The sequence below is a fragment of the Ascaphus truei genome, chromosome 8 (genome assembly GCF_040206685.1).
Source record: "Ascaphus truei isolate aAscTru1 chromosome 8, aAscTru1.hap1, whole genome shotgun sequence".
NCBI classification, from domain to species: domain Eukaryota; kingdom Metazoa; phylum Chordata; class Amphibia; order Anura; family Ascaphidae; genus Ascaphus; species Ascaphus truei.
The window spans coordinates 79,230,166-79,251,023 of NC_134490.1; the positions used below are offsets into that span (position 1 = coordinate 79,230,166).

Genomic DNA, 20,858 nt, shown 5'->3' on the forward strand with positions numbered 1-20,858 from the left:
TTGATGTACTGCGCTATGGTGTGTCCTTTCTAACCTCTTGCAGGGGGAACATCCTTATTTGGCCAGTCAAGACCACCTCCACTCCAACTGTTCAAGATTTTGGACTATCAAGGGGGGTAACTTTTATGGACTTTTTCGTTCCATGGACTAATTGTCATTGAGCGCCAGGTCTCCTTTATTCCCCATTCACTGTCATCGCTAATGCCACAGTACCTACATGGAAGCACAACTTTAATTTGTCCAACTGTACATTGTGTTTAATATGGAGTACCCTTCAGGTTTAGGGTCACGTTTTAAACGGCCTTGAATTGGTAAGTGTACAAAATATCTTCAAATTCAATGATGAACGTGGTGTCATAGTACGCACCACGGTATTACTGCTTGTGAAATTCACTGCAACAATTTGGTAGTATTGGTCTCTTTAGGCTGCGTCCATAGAAGGCATTGACAGTTCTCCTCCGTGCTTACGCTGAGGCTCGCCTGCTCAATCAGGGGCGATTGTATGGACTTGCAGGCGAGCCAGGGTGCGCGATCGGGAGGCGGAGCACTGACGTCATGGGGCCAATAGCCCGCGAACCGCCAACGTCACGGCACCGACATCGTGAGGCTGCTTCGCTCCGATTGGGTGTTTCAGCCGACAGCGCGCTCTGATACAATTTCTGATGTCGGCTGAAAATCCCTGCGCCTCAGCACGCCTGCAGACGCTCGCGGAAGCCCCCTCTCAAGACATCCTCATTGAGGATAACGGGGCTCATCGCGGAGCGTCCGCACAGCTCAGTGCTATCGGCCCTTCTATGGACTCAGCCTTAGGCATACAGGCAGTACTCGGTTATCCTACGGAATCCGTTCTGGGAGTAGCGTTGGATAGCGAAACCACTAAGTGAGTCCCATGTTAATCAGTGGCGGTGAGCGTTGGATAACGCATTCAGGCGTCGGATAATGCATTCCGGTGTCAAAAAATGGCCCGAAGGGTTGCATTGTAAAGCGCTGGATATGCCATTCGTTGTAAAGTGAAACGTTGGATAGCGAGGACTACCTGTACATGCTGACCAAATGAAACTGTAAGAAGTGAGCTACAACACCATCTCAATGTATTTTTGTGCTTTTACCCGTGGGTAATTACAAACTAAATGTCCACTGATGTATAATTACACTGAACCCAAAAAGTATTAGGCTAAACCCAATTGATGAATCACCTTTTTTTTGTAAGCTAATAAAATAAAAATTAGACAAGTATGTTTATTTTATTTTTATATATTGTATCCATGGAACATTAAACATTAATCTTCCTCTTACCCTGTCCCTTTACCCAGCTTGTACTATGACAAGGGCATGATAAATATTAATATTTATCATAACCTTTCCTTGTATTGACTTAATATTGGGATGTGGACAAACATATTACACACAGCACTGGCGGGGGTTTCTCCAACACAGGAGCTGCTAGAAATACCTGGGACTGAATACAGCACAATTAGATATGGGAGGGATTATTAGCCCCTTACATGCCAGAGGGGAAACAACACCAGAGGGGTTAAATATCCCTAACCTCTCATGAGCAGCAAACTCACCGGCTTCATGGTGCAGAATAGGCGCAAGCAACCTCAGCGCAGACTTCAACAGGGCCGAGCAGCTATTGGGGGGTGCCTCCCGGATTCCGAACCCCAACACCTGTAAAACAGCAGCAATAGGCAGACAGCTTGCTCTGCCTGGCACACACGTGGGGTAACAGGAAACGCGACTCTATGAATCCAGGCAAGACCAGCCGGGCTGACCTCAGCAGGGGCTCGGGCGGAGGGCGCCACATAGGGGCGGCGGACTGGAACTTCACGTGTCTGTTCATTGAGTAGCCTGCTAGGGGGCGCTGTTGGCATATCTTTGAAAATAATGAGTTGTGGATTTCACAGGGGTGTATTGGGAGCCTAGTTATATACCAAAATAGTGTGTGACAATTTCATTGCAAGGAAGATTCAAAGGGTCTAATTGAACTTTGCATATAATAACCTACAGATCATTGGAGCAGTTTTGCAGACTTATTGCACAATCATACAATTAAAAGCTCAACTGTCCACTGTTTCTGATATATATAATTAGAGACGATTAGAAAGAAGTCATATTTCAGAGAAGCAAGACCATTTACTCATGATGATATGCAGAGAAGTAAAAACGCTTTGCAACATGTCAGTGGGATTTAGTAAATAAGAAAGTGTTGGTTTGGGCGGTTCACAGCTCACCGTGGGGGTACAATCAGATGTGTCCAAACGCAATAAGAAAAAAAGGTTGTTTATTCCGTGCATGTAGAAGTGAATCTAATATAAGTAAGTAAAAAAGGAAGACAGCAGATTGATCTTCCACAGATCCCTTTTATTGGCATAGCAAGTAAAAAGGAAGACAGCAAATATAAGACAGTACACTTTCATCAGACAAGACAGCTCCTGCCACCACGTCGCCCCGACAATTGAAGCCACAACCACGGCACACACACTTTACCCGCTACCTCTAAAAGTGATCACGCACTGCTGAATGTTAATGGCGGAAATCACGCTCTTAAGCCGATTTCCTCCGCTATAAATGTATAATCTCCTCTTACAACGCTGCACTTTCCCTTGCCAAGATAAATCTACTATTCTTCACTCATACTAACTCTATCCTCTAACCGTCAATGTCTATTCTCCACTTTTAACTCTCTTCTCTGCCCAACTGTACCTGCACCACCTTCTACCCTCATGGCCCAAGACCTTGCTACCTACTTCAAAGACAAGATTAAGTCAATCAGACACGTCATCTTTTCATGTCAGACTCCACATGCCCCAACCTACATCTCCTTGCACACCTAAATCCACCCTCAGCTTATTTTCACCTTTGAATGAGGGTTATGTCTCCGTGCTCGTCTCCCTCATCTCATCCTACAACCTGCCCCCTTGATCCTATTCCCTCACATTATTATTGTGATAATTATTATCTAAAATACCCCAATGAAAATCCGAATTCACGGACTCATCTTGTCCCGCGTTGACTTGCAACCTTCTCCTAGCTAGCATTCCCCTGGTCCGCGTGTCCTAACTACAGTCAATCCAAAATGCTACTGCCAGACTAACCTACCTCACTCACTGCTCCTCCACTATGCAAATCCCTACACTGCTTCCCATATTCACTAGGATCAAATATGACTTACAACGCTCTCAACAATGCTGTTCCCCCCTTACATATCATCCACAAATGCCCCCTATGTTCTGCCCATGATATCCACCTTTCCTCTTTATTATTTAATCTCACTCCCGCCTACAAGACTTCTCTTGCTGCCCCCTCTCTCTGGAATTCACTATCATGCACCCACTTGCAAACATTTATAAACTCTCTGAAAACTCACCTTTTCAAGGAAGCCTATCTGGCATACCCCGACTATCCCACCCCTCCCCCAACCATACTGGGACCAGTTATATGGCTAGTCCAATCTCCACGTTATCTAACCCCCCCTTAATATCCACACCTCCAAACCTTAATGGGGTCAGCTATACGGCAGGACCATACTCCACCCTGAGACATAATCCATCCCACAACGAGCATCCACTTTACTTGTTGTACTTTTCATTGTCCCTCATTCCGTGTAGAGTGTAAGCTCTCACGTGTAGCACCCTCATTCCGTGTAGAGTGTAAGCTCTCACGTGTAGCACCCTCATTATGTCTGTATGTTTGCGCTTGTTTGACCTTATTTGGTATGTAACTCTGCTCATGTAATATACATCAATCTGTACCACCATTGTACCGCGCTGCGGAATATGTTGGCACTTTACAAATAAACAATAATAATAGTAACCTGTGATGGTAAGGGGTAGCCGGCCTTCATTAATAAAGGTCACGTCCGGCTGGCTGCCCCTAGAAACCGCAGGTCAAGGGCTGAAGTGTCAGCTCTTGGGTCTAGTTGTGTGCCCTAATGTATTCTCCTGCCTTTCTGTTCCCATTTTACAGTCCCCTGCAGGAATGTAAGCTGGGAATGCCAGGTGTAGTTAGGATCCCTGTTAGGACATAGCTGCAAGTCAGGGACTGTGGGAGCAGGAGATTAAGGGGGGATATTAGGGAGCAATTAGGGTTGAAAAGTGTATTAAGTGTTGCTGACCGGGGTAGCCGGTAGTACTGTTATGTTACCCGCAAATAGTGTATGATTTGCGGGTACCCGTCTGTAGCTGAAGACGGGGAGGTTTATGGAAGTCCCATGTAAAGTATAGAAAAAACCTGACCTGGTTGTGGGTTTTACCTGTTCCCCCTTGTCCCAGAAACATGAAACTTTGGGAGTGTAAGTTTTAGGTTGGATATTTGGGTCAAAATGTATTCCTTTTGTTCGCAGGAGTTCGGGGGACAAAGTTACCGGAGGTCCAGGAATTCTCCCCGACGTGCTGGCGTGATTTGCGGTACGTGCAGTGAATTACACCGGGGCTCTCCAGTGTCCCCCAGAATCCTGGTTTTCGAGCCCAGGCATCCCAGACCCATTTCCCTCACAGGTATAAGGTTCCCCAAGGTCTATACTTTATTAAAGTATGTTTTATAATGTATACTGTATGTATAAATGTCTATGCAGTCACCCTGGGCATCTACATACTGTAGGTGCCAGGATGTCTGCACAGACAGTGAAGTTCAAAGGAGGAAGGAGGTCCAGAGAACAGGGGGCACCCCTCTGGGGCCCCTTTGTAACTGCCAGACCTAATGGTGCCTGCCCAGCGGGTGGGATATGCATTAGATGGGGGAAGATGCTGCTTGTGGGCGCGTTTCCCATTGGCTAATTCATATTTCCCACCCACTAGGTTTTTCAATCCGGCTTGGCACGCCCCCCCTTCCCCCCCTGACATCAGCAGCCAGATGAGCCCCCGCTCTGATTGGCTAGTGGGAAAAGTTCCCACGCTCTGATTGGCCATTAGTCCCTGTTCCATGTTAGGCATAGGACACCGAAGTCTATGTAAGGGGCTGCCCCAGTCAGAGCTCTCGCTCTCTCAGTCTTGCAGACTTACAGGTAACCTTGGGACTGGGCCCAGTAACGCGCCGGCTGGCTCTCCCAGGTGTTTTGTTCACAATAGCAGAGCACTAGGCATTGAGGTGCCAGGGAAGCTAGCCTAGCTGAGGACCAGTTCTGAGGAATAATGTTACTTGTTCCAGGCTTATTCCAGTGACGTGGAGGGGACACGGTAAGCCTTTGCTGAAGCAGGCGCCCTGCCCCTAGTTGAGGCTAGTTTTCAGCCCCAGACCCCTCAGTAAGTGTGTATTCTGTCTGTATTTTGTATTTGGAAAATAGCTGAAGCTCTCAAATGCAGGTATATCTCAAAATGATAATAAGCCAGACCACTGTACCAGGGTACTAACAATTGATATAGTACCTATTGTGTCATATAATGGGTACTATCCTCCTGAAGACAGGTGGTGTGTGGTGCAACCCACTCACCATCAGTCTCATTGGCAGGTTCCCCTGAAAAATATGCAAATACTCACATCCTGGTAGGGTAGGCAGGCAGGCTGTGCAGCTACTCAATGCAATACAGGGAAAAGGGAGACCAAAAGGCGCACCAGCACAAACGGAGCAGGAAGAACCCAGGACAAAAAAATGATTAAAAGGGCACTTTAATGTGGCAAAAGACCCATCCAATGCATTTCGAACATCGCAGCGTTCTTTTTCAAGGGACCGGTAGTGACGTCACCGGATGACGATCATCCCGAGGAAGTGTGCGCAAGCGCACGAAACGCGTAGGGTTGTTTTTACATTGTTTGGACATTCTAAGGAGAAGAAGGTTCAATGCAGAGTGCTGCAGTTCTGTACAGAGTGGCAGAGGAGTGAACATCTCCGTTCGTTTGCCAGCCCCGTTCATTTGTGACGTTACATCCGGTGACGTCACTACCGGTCCCGGCAAGCACGGGACACGGAGAAGTACATCGGGGACATCACTTCCGGTTTCGGGAACCGCAACACACGGAGGAACACGCCGGTGATCCATACTCTCTGCACGTGGAGGACAGACCTTACCAGCCTGGTTGGCGCTCATTGCTTTTAACCTTCTGCCGTCCTGTGAGTTATACTCTGGTTTTACTCTACCGGATCGGCATCTCCTGATATTATTGTCCAACATTTTATATTTTATAGTTATATTAAACTGACTTTTATTTCCAGCTTTGCCTTTGTGTTTGTTAGTCCTGTTTGTGTTGTTAGTAGGTCCTGTGAGTTCATGTCTGTATGAATTATCATAGCTGTGTTGCACTAAATTCTGTTTTTTCGTTTCATGTTCCACTCCCCATGAATGAAGTTCCATCTGGTCACTTCAAGACTGGGAGATTGCTGATTATCATTCTGGAACTTGAATTATTTCTACTGGATTTCCAGGTCTCCACCTAATTGGACTTATTAGGCGCCGGTATCTCTCTTTGTTTTTTCCTATGTTCTGATTGCACCATCAGATTTCCATCAGGCTGCCTAGCTTCCCATAAGGGTTCACCCTCATATAGGGTCTGTTGATTGTCATCTATTTTCATTAGCGCTATTCTACATCACCTTTTTCTTTTTTACTATAATTCGCTGTACTGTATTGTCTCTCTAGTAAAGTGCTGAGTACAGCCGTTGGCGCTATATAAAGATATACATACATATACATACACTGTGACAGATGGGGGTCAATTAAAGACCACAGAGCAGTTTAAGTTCAGTTGCAAAATGCACTGAAAAACGTGCTGTGGTTGCACACTGCGATTTGCATCTGAAGCACATATTCCGCTCGGCTCTGCAATCTAAAATGAACTTCATTAAAGGACCCCTGTGGTTTTTTAATTAGCAAACGCATGTAATGGACGACTTTGCAAAGGAATTGAATGTGTTCTAGAAGGAACAGTTCATTTTAAAGAGCATTCAAAGCCACAGTTCTTATTCTTGGTTGTTGACTGGTTTATCCATGTGTACTTGTAGAATTACTTTCAATTAAGAAACAAATACTTTGAAATGGCATTTTCCCCTCACCCTCTGTATAATGCCACTGTGCATCCACGTGGTATGTGTGAGGGACCCGACTTCAACCTAAAACCCATTTTTCTTTAGTAGACATGTAGCGTATGGAGGATAAACACATTTTCATCAATTGTACAGTAGTTAATCATTATTTCTGTGTCAATCACTCCATTGCTTTCTCCTGCTTATAGCTGGAAGAGTGAGCACATTAACTGCAGTAAGAGAGGTAACAAAAAGCGCAACCACAATAGATATCTTTTAAAAAAAAAAAAGGTTGGACATCTTTTTAGATGGGAAAGGTATACAGGGATATACCAAATAAGTAACCATGGGAAGGATGTTCATCCAGGGAGTAATCTGATTGCCAATTCTTGGAGTCAGGAAGGAATTGCTTTTCCCCCTTATGAGAGATCATTAGATGATGTCACTGGGGTTTTTTGAATCAATATACTGTAAGTAAGGATATAGGATAAAGTATCTGCCGTCTACATTTTAGCATAGGTTGAACTTGATGGACATGTCTTTTTTTCAACCTCATCTACTATGTAACTTTGGAACCTTCCAAAATGAACCAAGGATAATATTAAGATCCTAAATGTCCCTATCTCTCTAGAGGAGATTTCTGAGGTAATCAAGAACTCTTACCATCTAAGTCCCAGGCCCGGCTGGTTTTACCAACCTTTACTATATAACAAAAAAAGTGCTGGCTTTCAAGTCCCTCAGCTATTAAGACTATATAACTCAATACTTGAGGGAGCCCAGTTCCCATCCAATATGCTGCAGGCCCACATTTCCCTGTTCCCCAGAGAAGGAAACGACCTGATACGTACTATTTACCGCCAGTAGCGTTAAGTAATGTGGACATTAACTGTTTTCTAAAATTCTGGCAATATGTCTAAATGAGTATCTCCTCTCGCTGCTGCATACAGACCAGGTGGGGTTCATCCCGGGCCGGCAGCCATCTGACAACACCAAGAGAGACATTGATTTAATAGCACAAACGAAAAAGTTGGGAGTCAGGGCTCTCCTCCTGTTGCTGGACGTGGAAAAGGCATTGGACAGGCTGGATTGGGTTTACATGGATGCAGTGCTAGATACGTTTGGATTCACGGTTGGTTGCTTCTTACGAGGAGTCCTGTCACTCTACTCATCACCAACTGCAAATATTGTATTTGGCCCACTGTTTAAATCCTTTTTTTTTTTTTCTTCAATTTTTTTATTGTTTTTTGAGAGAATGACATCAAATAACAGGTTTTAACATACATCGGTTACAACTTCACAGTGTATAAAAAGAAAAAATATTAAACATTATATTACAACATAAATAATACTCTTGTTGTCTTCTTTTCTTATATAGATTAGCTAACATCCGTTGAATTCTACAAAACATTTGTTATATATATATATTTTTAAATTTTAACAACCTATTGAGGAGGCAGCCGCTTCCGGGCATCTCTCTCTCGGAGAAAATCAAGGACAGTGGAGAAAAAAGCAAGCAAGAAAGAAGAGGGAGGAGGGGTGGGTGGGGGAGGGGAAACGAGAGGAGGGGGGGGAGTGGCCTATTAACTCCAGTCTTGTATGGTCCCTATGTTTTATTGTTAGTTGTCTGGCCATACTGACCAAACCTTATGGAATTTATCAACCTTTTGACTTAGTTGCGCCGAGAGGAGTTCCATTAGTCTTATTTCCCTGACACGTCTCAGTACTGTCTGCTTGGAGGGGGTGTTTATTTTTTTCCATACCGCGGCTACCGAGCAGCGAGCTGCAGTGAGGACGTGGCTTATCATTTTGTTCTCTTGGGGTTGTAGACCCTCTATTGGTTTAGCCAGCACTAGGACCAGTGGGTCCACCTCTATCTCTAGCCCCAGGAGCTCTCGTATCATTGTTTGTATCATGATCCAGAACCCCTGAATTTTTGGGCAATTCCACCAGATATGAGCCATGTCTCCTTTTTGCCCATATCCTCTCCAACACAAATCTGAGGACCCGGGGAAAATCTGGCTCAGCCTATTTGGGGTTAGATACCAATGAAACAGAATTTTGTATATGTTTTCTTTTATAGTTGTGCAGATTGATGTATTAGAGGCCGCCTCCCAGATATCCTCCCAGTCGTCTCTATCTAATTCTAGGTTTAAGTCCTCTGCCCATTTTAGCATGTAGCTATGCTTAGATTGTGCCGCAGTTGACGCCAGGCCCAGATATGCCTCAGAAACCAGACCTTTGCAATAATAGCCTCTTCTGCATAATCTCTCAAATTTTGTCATAGCAGCAAACGCTGCGTCTTTTGAGACTGTAGGTAATGTAGAATTTGTAGATAACCAAACACCGGTAAATTTGTAATTTTATGCTTTTTCTCCAACTCTGGGAGTGCAAGAATCTTATTTTTGGCTATATAGTCGTCAGCCATTACCAACCATAGCTCTTTATAATTACTAAGTCCCTTTGGGAGGCAGCCTGGGATAAACTCAGGGTTGCTAAATATGGGTGTCATTAGAGTGGGGGACGATGCCAAGTGATATTTCTCCTTATTTCTTGACCATATCCTCCATGTACACCTCATTGCTCCCAGTTTTAATTTATCTGCTAGGCTCTCCCTCCCCCGGTCCAAAGGGTTGCCGGCAGAGAGGGGGGTCCTGCATAGGTAGACTCAATCCCCAGCCAGCAACTTGTAGTTGGGTCGTTGTTCCACATTATTACTTGTTTTAGTTGGGCCGCCAGATAGTATTTAGTGATATCCGGGACTCCCAGACCTCCGCAATCTTTTGAAGCTAGCAAAATTGTTCTAGCAAGCCTTGGTCTTTTGTTTTTCCAGATGAATTCAAAAATTCTATTCTGGATATTTTTAAGTTCTGCTAATGGGATGTCTATTGGTAGCGTCTGGAAATAATATAGGAGTCTTGGCAGGATATTCATTTTATTCTTCCTAGCCAAGAGATCTCATATTCGTTCCAGCTCTGAAGATCTTTTCTAATCTTTTCAATGAGAGGGGGATAATTGTGTTGGTCTAGGGACTTAAAAGAGCTCGTTATCTGTATTCCCAGATATTTAATTTTTATCGAGCTCCATTTATAATTAAAGTTTGCCTGTAACAACTTAACTTCTGGTGCTGTTAATGAAAGTTTCAGTGCCTCTGACTTGTCCGTGTTAATTTTATATCCTGAAATTTTACTAAATTGGTCTAATTGGGATTGTAAGTTTGGGAGGGACGTCAGTGGACTGGACAGGGTTAGGATAATGTCGTCGGCAAACAGGGATATTTTGTAAATTGTCTCTCCAATTTCGATACCTTTGATATTCTTTTCGTCCCTAATTGTTGCTGCCAGGGGTTCTATGGAGAGGGCGAATAGAAGCGGAGATAAGGGGCATCCTTGTCGGGTACCATTAGTGATTTTTATGGGGCTTGAGTCTCCTCCTGGGAGTTTCACGACTGCTGTGGGAGTTTTGTATAGGGCTCTGATCCCCTCTAAGTATTGGCCCCTAAATCCGAATTTGATCAAAGTTTGATCTAAAAAATCCCACCGTATCCTGTCAAATGCTTTCTCTGCATCTAGACTCAACAAGATAGCCTTCGTATTTGAGAGGTGTACATGGTCTATAAGGTTGATAATTTTCCTAGTATTATCAGAGGCCTGTCTTCCCGAGACAAACCCGACTTGATCTATATGAATTAGACTGGGCAATATTGGGGTGAGTCGGTTTGCCAAGATTTTGCTAAAGAGTTTTAGATCCGAATTAAGGAGGGCTATGGGGCGATAGTTACCGCATTGTAATGGGTCTCTCCCTTCCTTGTGTATGATTTCCAGATTTGCTTTAGACATTGTTGTCGGAATATCTGCTCCCCCTAGAAACGAATTAATCATATCCAGCATATATGGGGCTAGTACCTTCTTAAATTTTTTGTAGTACTGGTTTGAAAAGCCATCCGGGCCCGGTGTTTTACTAGCTTTTAATTGAGCAATGGCTTCTAGAAGTTCTTCCCGTGTTATATCCTTATTTAGTTCTAAATGGTTTTCTTCTGTAAGTTCTGGAAGTTTACACTTCCCCAGGTATTCAGAGATAGCCTCCGATCCAGATGATCTATTCTTTGGGAAGTTTAAATTGTATAATTTAAGATAGAATTCTGAGAATTCTTTTGCTATTTGCTTCTCGTTGTATGTTTTTGTTCCTAAACTAGTTTGAATAGCTGAGATTTGCGTTTTGGTTCTCAGTCCTCTAAGTTTGGACGCCAACAGTCAATCGGCTTTGTTACCTTTATCATAATATTTTTGCTTGGTCCACCTCAACGCCCTCTCCACTTCATCTAGTTGTGTCTGCTTCAATTCAGATCTAGTTTTATCTAGTACTTTGAATAATTTTTTTGAGGGGTTATTTTTATGTTTCTGTTCCAAAAGCTGCACTTTTTCCGTTAATTCATTGTATAATTTTTGCTTAGCTTTTTTCTTATACGATGCTATGGAAATAATAGTCCCTCTTATTGTAGCCTTATGGGCTTCCCATAGCATTGCTGGTGATTCTACGGAGCCCTTATTCAGCGTAAAATATTATCTGAGTTTTTGTTTAATGTCTATTTCTACATCCATTTGGTTCAAGAGAGAATCGTTTAATTTCCAATTATATTGAGTGCTTTTACTGAAGGGGAGAGAGAGTACTAGTGAGACCGGAGCGTGGTCCGACCATGATATTGACCCTATGTCTTACTGGGAGGATGCCTGGAGAACATCTTTGGTTCCCAGAAAATAATCAATCCTTGAATAGGTCTGGTGCGGGGGTGAATAGAATGTGTAGTCCCTCTGGCCCTGGTGCTGCGCCCTCCAAATATCTATAAGCGAGTATTTTTTTAAGATGTTTCTAAAGTCTTTCGCATTTTTTTCAGTGATGCGTGGGTGAGACGTTCCTTGTGCACTTGTTCTGTCTAGTTCTGGGGTGACTATCATATTCATATCACCTCCTATCAGTAGTGTAGTTCTTGGCTGGGGGGATATGTTATCACATAAGTCCCTTAAAAATTTCGCTTGCCCATCATTTGGGGAGTACACGTTCACTAAGACTATTTCTACCCCAGTGAGTGAGCCATATAGAATTAAGTATCTGCCTTCTGGGTCTGATACCACTTTTTTTTAGGGTGAATGGTGTGTTATGTTTGAATATTATAGCCACCCCTTCTTTTTTTGTTGTACAAGATGCGTAATATGCTTGGGGGTAGTCTTTTTTTAAGGTGTTTGGGGGAGATGTAGTGTTAAAATGGGTTTCCTGTAGGAATAGTATATCTCCTTTTGTTTTTTTGAGTTCCTGGAGGGCAAGTCTTCTCTTAATTACTGAATTTAGCCCCTTTACGATAAGGGACACTATCTTTAGGGGTGTTTTACTAACCATTTTTCCTTTTTTAGTTGGGTAGGGTCTTGAGATCCCTCCACTTTCCCAGGGTGGTGGGGGGTCCTACCTTCTTCCTTTGCGTGCATGTCTAGGTGAAGTCCGTGGGTCTTATTGGCGTCAGTAGTTTTGAGTCTTCTAATCTCTGTGTGCTCTGTGCTGGGGAGGGTTGGCTTGGAGACGGGCTGTTTGGACACCTGGGGAGGGGGAGACAGAGGGGCAAGAGAGAGGAAAAAGAAAAGAGAAAGCTAACATAGTAACCCCCACCACACTAAGGGTGAGGGGGGCGGGCATATTGCCCTCTGGAGACTTATCGATGAGTCGGGTTCCGGAATCCACCAAGGAGGTCCCGGAGCCCCTCCGGGGTATTCAGAGATCAATCGAGACCATGCATGGCACTGTAAAGCAACCATTTAACACTTTATATAACCACTTGTCACCTGTGGAGGGTATTAAGGGCTTAACATTACTTAACCTACTGAACAGTTTCTAGTCTTTCCCATTATTCTAGATGTGACATAGCTATCCTAGTCTTTCCCCCCAGGAATCTTTTCCAAATTCTCTCCCTAGATAGCTTTAATATTTATGGGTAGCTTAAACCTGAGACCTAGAGTTATGAAACAAACCAATATGATTGTAACACGGGTTAACATATTTTGGTATACCCAAGAGTTTGAACGTTCCCGGTCTTTTGCGAGCTCCTAAACATTGTTTTCTAGATCTTACTCTAAAGGGTAGACTCTTTACAAACATTTCTAGATTTCCCCACAAGGTGGAGCCAGAAGATTAATTCTAGACAACATCTATACCTGCATTTTAACATTGACAGTGATCCCAGTCTGCAAACAGTATAACAGAACATCCTATAGAGGAGAACATCCTATAGAGGAGTTATCCCAATGGCGCAACAACGACCGTCTCTCTGCAATTTCTTTTTTGTATTACACCTCCTGCGTCGGCTGCTCTTCTTTATTCGTCACGCGTCGGGTTCTTTTGCGACGCCAGGCGTTGGGATGTTCTTGGTGTTTTCGCCGTTCCTTGTCTGGGCTGCTCTTCCTCTGCTCTCTCAGATGTCGCATCCTCATCTGTATGTTGGAGACCCAGGGCCCTTAAGAATCTGGGGCCATCTTCCATGTAGACACCGTGTGCATCTTCCCTCCAACCTGCGCCATCAATTTAAAGGGGAATCCCCATCTCTATCTCACTTTGTGATCCCTTAGTTTTTGTGTAAGGGGCCGCATTTCTCTTCTCCTGTCCACTGTTTCTTTAGATAAGTCGCTGTAGATATCCAGGTGGGTATTACGGAATTGCACCTCACCTTTTTCCCTGCTGGCTGTGAGCACCTTTTCCTTAGTTGTGTAGGAATGGAAGCGTATGATGACGTCTCTGGCTCTCTTAGGGTCTCTTAGGGTCTTGTGAGTTCGGGCCCAATGTCCTATGTGCTCTATCCAGCTCCATTTGTTCCTGCTGCAGCTCAGGGACTAGGAATATAACCAGGTCTTTCAGGTACGGCTGTAAGTGAGTAGTCTCTATCTCCTCCGGGATGTATCGCACGCGGAGGTTCTGGCGTCGGTCTGTTTTCCTGTTCCTCTGCTTTCTCTTTTAGGGAGCGAATTTCGTAGTTTAATCTGTTTATTTCATCCTGGTCCCTGGTTACCTCTAGTTGTTCTCCTCTGCTCCTCTGCTCAGGCATGCTGTCGGGCATTTCCATAAAGGGGGTCCGGCCGCCCTCTTGGGCCAAGCTGTCTCTAGCTGGGGCTTTGTGCGACGGCATAAATAAGCTTTTTAAACTTGTTTGCGCCGGTCCCTTCAGCCTTCCACTCATCCCCTGGGAGTTGCGCCCGCTCCGGTTAGTTTTTATTGATTTTCCGCCCCACTTGGCACTATTTTTAGGCCGCTAGTTATTTATTTAGTTCAGTCCAGACTGCTGGGGGAGTGTAGGGATATGTAACTCAGATGCCCTGTCAGTAGGATCAGGATCCTTAACAAGCAGGGCGTCCGCTCTCAGGTCACCCCTGTGTGTCAGTGTCTCTGTTATTCCCCTCAAGATGGCCGCCTCCTCACCACCAGCCACGTGGCCAGGGTCTATGCCTCTCTTGATTAGGGGGTGCCTTCCTGGCTTTCTCCCCTCTCAACAGGCCCCCTGGTCAAGGTTATTACCCTTTCCCCCCCCCTCCTTTATTTATGCAGGGGGAGAGCGGATCTCACTGCAGAGCGGCGCCGCCAGCGTCTTCCTTCCCGGCCGGGAGGCTGCAGCGTGCGCCTCTCTAACACCACGGGGGGGCGTCTCCCCGTCTATTTATGTACTACAGGGGACCCGTGACCTCGCCGCCTCTCTCCTCCTGCCCCACAGCCGGGATCGAGTCAAACGGGCGGAGGAGAGGGAAGATCTGCAGCAGGGGCCGCGGCTCACAAGAGGCCCCCCCGAGCGCCAACACCCGCTCACCGATACTGCAGGCAGGCACGTCGGAGCTCCGTGGGTCGCCTCGTTCCGTTCGTTATACTTTATTTATTTAATTCTAGTGGGTTTTTTTGGAGTTTGTTGCGTTTTCTATACTTTGTTGAGCTATTCTGCTGGAGGGGCACGGGAGCTCGTTGTTCAAGCTTCCATTCCCCCTCGACGTCACCGGAAGTCCCCTGTTTAAATCCTTTTTAAGTGTCAATGAAAGCAGCATAGCCAGAGAGCTTACTGAATCTATCCAATTCCTGAAATAGGTTAGGGAGTGATGTAAAAGGTTTAGTGATAGACAAGATGTCGTCTGCAAAATGCTACATTTTATACGTTGAGTCCCTTATCTGTATTCCTCAAATATCTGGGTTGGCCCTAATATGGTTAGTCAGGGGTTCAAGAGATAGCACAAACAGGAGGGGGGACAAGGATCACCCCTGTCTGGTTGGCCCTTTAATAGGAGAGCTATCATAGCATGTTCCTGTACACAAGCTCTTAGCTTATATTATGACCGCGTCCAGATGCGCAATTGCATTGCACTGGAAGAGTGAATTTCCCACTATAGCTGTTTTAAAGAATAAGATCTGGTTTAATTACAGCATAGAAAAACAGACTAGTCTTGTCATATACACTGATACCAAAACTCAAAATCTGGCAGCCCTGGTTAATTTACAACAGTATGACCAACAGTGGAGGATCTGGCTCACTTGAGGGCCTGCCTTCCCCCCTCTACATAATCATTTTGGGGCAGTGTTTCCCAACTCCAGTCCTCAGGGAACCCCAACAGGTCAGGTCTTAAGGATATCCCTGCTCCAGCACAGGAGGGTCAAAGACCTGACCTGTTGGGGTTCCCTGAGTACTGGAGTTGGGAAACACTGACTTAGGGACTCCCTAAATGAAGACCCCTGGTTGAAAATGTAAGCAAGTACATGTACGTGTAAAGACTGTGTAATTCTTCCCCCTCCCCCTTCTGTATTATGCAAAAACAATTTTTAAAAAGTATGAGAAAAAAATGGATATTCTGTATCTCCACTTTGACAAAGAAATATATCACTAAAGATAGGTGATGGCTGCTGTAACATCTTTGTTACATTTCAAATAACACATTGCATGACCCACCAGCATGGGGTGGGGGGGGGGGGGGTGACTCGGTGTCACACTGCTGACTCCAGTACTCACAAGTCAGCAGTTCGAGTTCAGATGGAGGAAAGAAACGAGACACACACATTTTTGATTCTACAAAACATACTGTAAACACCCAATGCACGCACTCCAGGACTTTATTTAGTGCATATTTTTTATTGGATTCACATTTTTATGCATCAAATGAAGTCATGGAGTGCTTGCATTACTCACATTAGTATTACTACTTGTCTGCGGATTGCACCCAGGAAACTACATTTTCACAGCAGAGTGCTGCCAATACTGTTGATTTTTTTTAAATATATATATACTAGCTGAGAGCCCCGGCGTTGCCCGGGATGTTTGTGGTGTGGGTGTGGCATTTGGGTGAGGAGTGGTCAACGCGGCCCATGTGCGGTGGTAGTGCTGCTGTGGCTGTACTGATGGTGATTGTATCGGTGTGCTGATTTTGGAGGGTTTGGTGCTGATGTGGGGGTGCGGATGTGGGGGTGCGGATGTGGGTGTGCCGATGGGGGAGGTGCAAAGGTGCCGATGTGTGGGTGCTGATGGTGTTGATGGGGGCTGGGAATGGCGGGGAGCCGAGAATGCCAGTGTGCTGGGGGGGCATGGGATAGCGGTGTGCTGATGTGGTTTTGCTGGGGATAGTGTGTGTGTGTATACGTGTGTGTGTATACACACGTGTGTGTGTATACACGTGTGTGTGTATACATGTTTGTGTGTGTGTATACATGTTTGTGTGTATACATTGTATGTGTGTGTGTGTGTGTATACATGTGTACGTGTGTGTGTGTGTGTACGTGTGTGTATACACATGTGTGTGTATACACATGTGTGTATAGACGTGTATACACATGTGTGTGTAGACATTGTGTGTATGTATATATTGTGTGTGTGTGTGTATACATGTGTACGTGTGTGTATACACATGTGTATACACATGTGTGTATACATAGTATGTGTGTGTGTGTGTGTGTGTACATGTGTGTGTGTGTACATTTGTGTGTGTATACATGTTTGTGTGTGTATACATGTTTGTGTGTGTGTGTACATTTGTGTGTGTATACATGTTTGTGTGTGTGTATACATGTTTGTGTGTGTGTATACGTGTGTGTATACATGTGTGTGTATACACGTGTGTGTGTGTGTGTGTGTGTGTATACATGTGTGTGTGTATACATTATGTGTATGTATACGTGTGTGTGTATGTGTACATGTGCGTGTGTGTATGTCTCCATGTGTGTGTATACACATGTGTATATACACGTGTGTATATACACGTGTGTATACACGTGTGTATACACGTGTGTATACACGTTTGTGTGTATACATAGTATGTGTGTGTGTGTGTATACATGTGTGTGTGTACATTTGTGTGTATACATGTTTGTGTGTGTATACACGTGTGTATGTGTGTGTGTGTGTATACATGTGTGTGTGTATACATGTGTGTGTGTATACATTATGTGTATGTATACATGTGTGTGTGTGTGTACGTGTGTGTATGTGTACATGTGCGTGTGTGTATGTCTCCATGTGTGTGTGTATGTCTCCATGTGTGTGTGTACGTGTACATGTGTGTGAGTATACGTGTACATGTGTGTGTGTGTACGTGTCTACGTGTACATGTGTGTGTGTGTCTACGTGTACATGTGTGTGTGTCTACGTGCGTGTGTATACGTGTGTGTGTGTCTACGTGTGTGTGCGTATACGTGTGTGTGCGTATACGTGTGTGTGTGTGTCTACGTGTGTGTGTGTGTCTACGTGTGTGTGTGTGTCTACGTGTGTGTGTGTGTCTACGTGTGTGTGTCTACGTGTGTGTGCGTGTGTCTACGTCTGTGTGTGTGTCTACGTGTGTGTGTGTACACGTGTGTCTACGTGTGTGTTTGTACGTGTGTGTGTTTGTACGTGTGTGTGTGTGTGTAAACGTGTGTGTGTGTAAACGTGTGTCTGTGTGTATACGTGTGTGTCTGTGTGTATACGTGTGTGTCTGTGTGTATACGTGTGTGTGTGTGTGTATAGGTGTGTGTGTGTGTGTATAGGTGTGTGTGTGTGTGTGTGTATAGGTGTGTGTCTGTGTGTATAGGTGTGTCTGTGTGTCTACGTGTTTGTTTGTGTCTACGTGTGTCTGTGTGTCTACGTGTGCCTGTGTGTATACGTGTGTCTGTATAGGTGTGTGTGTGTGTGTGTGTGTGTGTCTGTCTACATGTGTGTGTGTCTACATGTGTGTGTCTGTGGACGTGTGTGTGTGCCTACATGTGTGTGTGTGCGTGTGTGTGTGTGTGTGCCTACATGTGTGTGTGTGCGCCTACATGTGTGTGTGCGCCTACATGTGTGTGTGTGTGTGGTCTCTGTGTGTGTGTGTGTCTCTGTGTATGTGTATGTGTATGTATGTATGTATGTATGTATGTATGTATGTATGTATGTATATATATATATATATATATATATATATATATATATATATATATATATATATAGTGTGTGTGTGTGTGTGTATGGAGGGTTGAGGCTGGCAATGAAGGAATGGGGGGGTGTGGGGGGAGAGCTGCTTACCTTGCAGTCGGCAGCATGTTCCTCGAGGTGAGGCCTCCTGCAGGGCGGGAGCCCCCCCGCTGCCCACCGGCTCGAGGTGAAGCCTCCTGCAGGGCGGGAGCCCCCCCGCTGCCTCCGGCTCGAGGTGAGGCCTCCTGCAGGGCGGGAGCCCCCCCGCTGCCCACCGGCTCGAGGTGAAGCCTCCTGCAGGGCGGGAGCCCCCCCGCTGCCCTCCGGCTCGAGGTGAGGCCTCCTGCAGGGCGGGAGCCCCCCCGCTGCCCCCCGGCTCGAGGTGAGGCCTCCTGCAGGGCGGGAGCCCCCCCGCTGCCCTCCGGCTCGAGGTGAGGCCTCCTGCAGGGCGGGAGCCCCCCGCTGCCCCCCGGCTCGAGGTGAGGCCTCCTGCAGGGCGGGAGCCCCCCCGCTGCCCTCCGGCTCGAGGTGAGGCCTCGTGCAGGGCGGGAGCCCCCCCGCTGCCCCCCGGCTCGAGGTGAGGCCTCCTGCAGGGCGGGAGCCCCCCCGCTGCCCTCCGGCTCGAGGTGAGGCCTCCTGCAGGGCGGGAGCCCCCCCGCTGCCCTCCGGCTCGAGGTGAGGCGGCGGTGCCGAGGAGCGTTGCAGGCGGCGCCGGGTAGGCTGGTCTTTGCTGTGAGGGGGGTGGGAGAGGTGAGCCGGTGCCGAGGAGCGTGCGGCGAGGCCCGTGGGTATGCTGCCTCACCCATCCGGCCGCTCCCACGTGGATGTGAGGCGGGAGGCAGCGTGTTGTGGCCGCTCCCCCGCGTGTGTCCCGGGCGCTCGCTCCGCTCCCCCGCTGACTGTAGCGGCGCCGGGGTGTGAGCTTGGGGGGGGGGGGTGTGTGAGCTTGGGGGGGGGGGGTGAGCTTGGGGGGGGGGTGAGGTGTGTGTGAGCTTGGGGGGGGGGGGGGGGGGGGGGGGGGGGTGTGTGTGTGTGTGTGTGTGTTTTTTTTTTTTTTTTTTGTGGACCTTTGGCCCGTCACTCCGCCTCAGGCCAATGCGAGGTGTGGGGGGCGGGCCAAGGGGGTGGTGTGAGTGTGTGAGGCCAATGAGAGGTGTGCGGGGGCGGGCGGCCCATGGGACCAATGAGATTGCCGCTAGGGACACCGGACATCCAGCAGGCAGGCATGCATGCATGCAGGCAGGCAGGCAAACATACAGTGCTTTCACTAATATAGTATAAGATATTTTTTTTAGCCACCATAACTTAACTAATGTGTGATGGATACCTATCCTTGCTTCATTTTGCAAAGCCAGTATAACCAGCCTCACACTGATGAGACCGTATAGGTCAAAACAACTGTCTGTGGGTGGGTTTACTGGCTATGCATCTTAACCCTGGCTGTGCTGAAAAGCTGTGACCATGCAGCAAGCATAAGCTAATAGGGGTCATGACACAATGGATTTGAAGCAAAAGGTGGCACTGTGTGCTCATTTGCATTTCACTTCCCAGAATCGCTTGCTGCAGTGGAAGTGCTGTATGCTGGGTGATAATGGTGAAAGGCGGGGTTGCAGACCTGCCTGATCATTTTATTTGCTATTGTAGCCCATGTTCCTCCCCCTCCCCGAGATTACACTGCTGCTACATGTCATAAATTCATTGAGGGTTGCTCTATTACCATTCCAGAGGAGGATGATATTGTCTATGTAACGAAGCCATACATCAATATATCTGGTATATCGATGCATGGCACAAAGAAGAAGCAGGCACACGGTCTTACTCAAAGGGAGGTTTAATATGCCATAAAGTCCAACGTTTCGGCAGTCTAATTGAGAAAGGCAGTATTAGACTGCCGAAACGTTGGACTTTATGGCATATTAAACCTCCTTTTGAGTAAGACCGTGTGTCTGCTTCTTCTTTGTACTGGAACATTTGGGACTACAGGAGCTCCCCAGGACCAGCGCACCGGCAGTTAAGTACCCCACCTCTATTACCCTTGATATTGAGTGCGTGTCTCATCCTCTGTCTATATCGATGCATGGCCTCAGAAAAAAAGCTCACCTCCTCCCACCATCCCAGATAAAGATTAGCGTAGGTCGGGGTACATTTGCCCATGGCGGCCCCTTGTATTTGTAAGTAGAATTTCCTATCAAAAAGGAAGTAGTTGTGGCATAAAATTCACAGTTCACAATGCAACCCTTTGGGCCATTTTTCGACGCCGGAATGCGTTATCCAACGCTCACCGCCACTGATTAACATGGGACTCACTTTACAACGGTTTCACTATCCAACGCTACTTCCAGAACGGGTTCCGTTGGATAACCAAGGACTGCCTGTACTCCGCTGTGCTCCTTTTAGCTTGATTACATTTACGGTAGCGACTTTGCTTCGGAGTATACTTCAACATCACAGCTCACAGTCAGGAGCCTCATGATGCAC

General features: G+C 46.3%; 1 protein-coding gene across 2 annotated transcripts in view; it reads right to left on the reverse strand.

The window, feature by feature from the left end:
- The window catches only part of NOC3L (NOC3 like DNA replication regulator), a 61,799-nt gene extending 43,177 nt beyond the window's left edge, over window positions 1–18,622 (reverse strand). The window contains exons 1-2 of one of the 2 annotated variants that reach the window (XM_075612817.1): window positions 18,492–18,622; window positions 1,572–1,671 (exon numbers count right to left, since the gene is read on the reverse strand). In XM_075612817.1, the coding sequence (XP_075468932.1) occupies window positions 1,572–1,580 (9 nt within the window). In that variant the 5' untranslated portion in view covers window positions 1,581–1,671; window positions 18,492–18,622. Of the gene's footprint in view, window positions 1–1,571; window positions 1,877–18,491 lie in introns of both variants that reach the window. The other variant, XM_075612816.1, reaches the window with a different exon arrangement.
- Window positions 18,623–20,858: the final 2,236 nt, after the last annotated feature.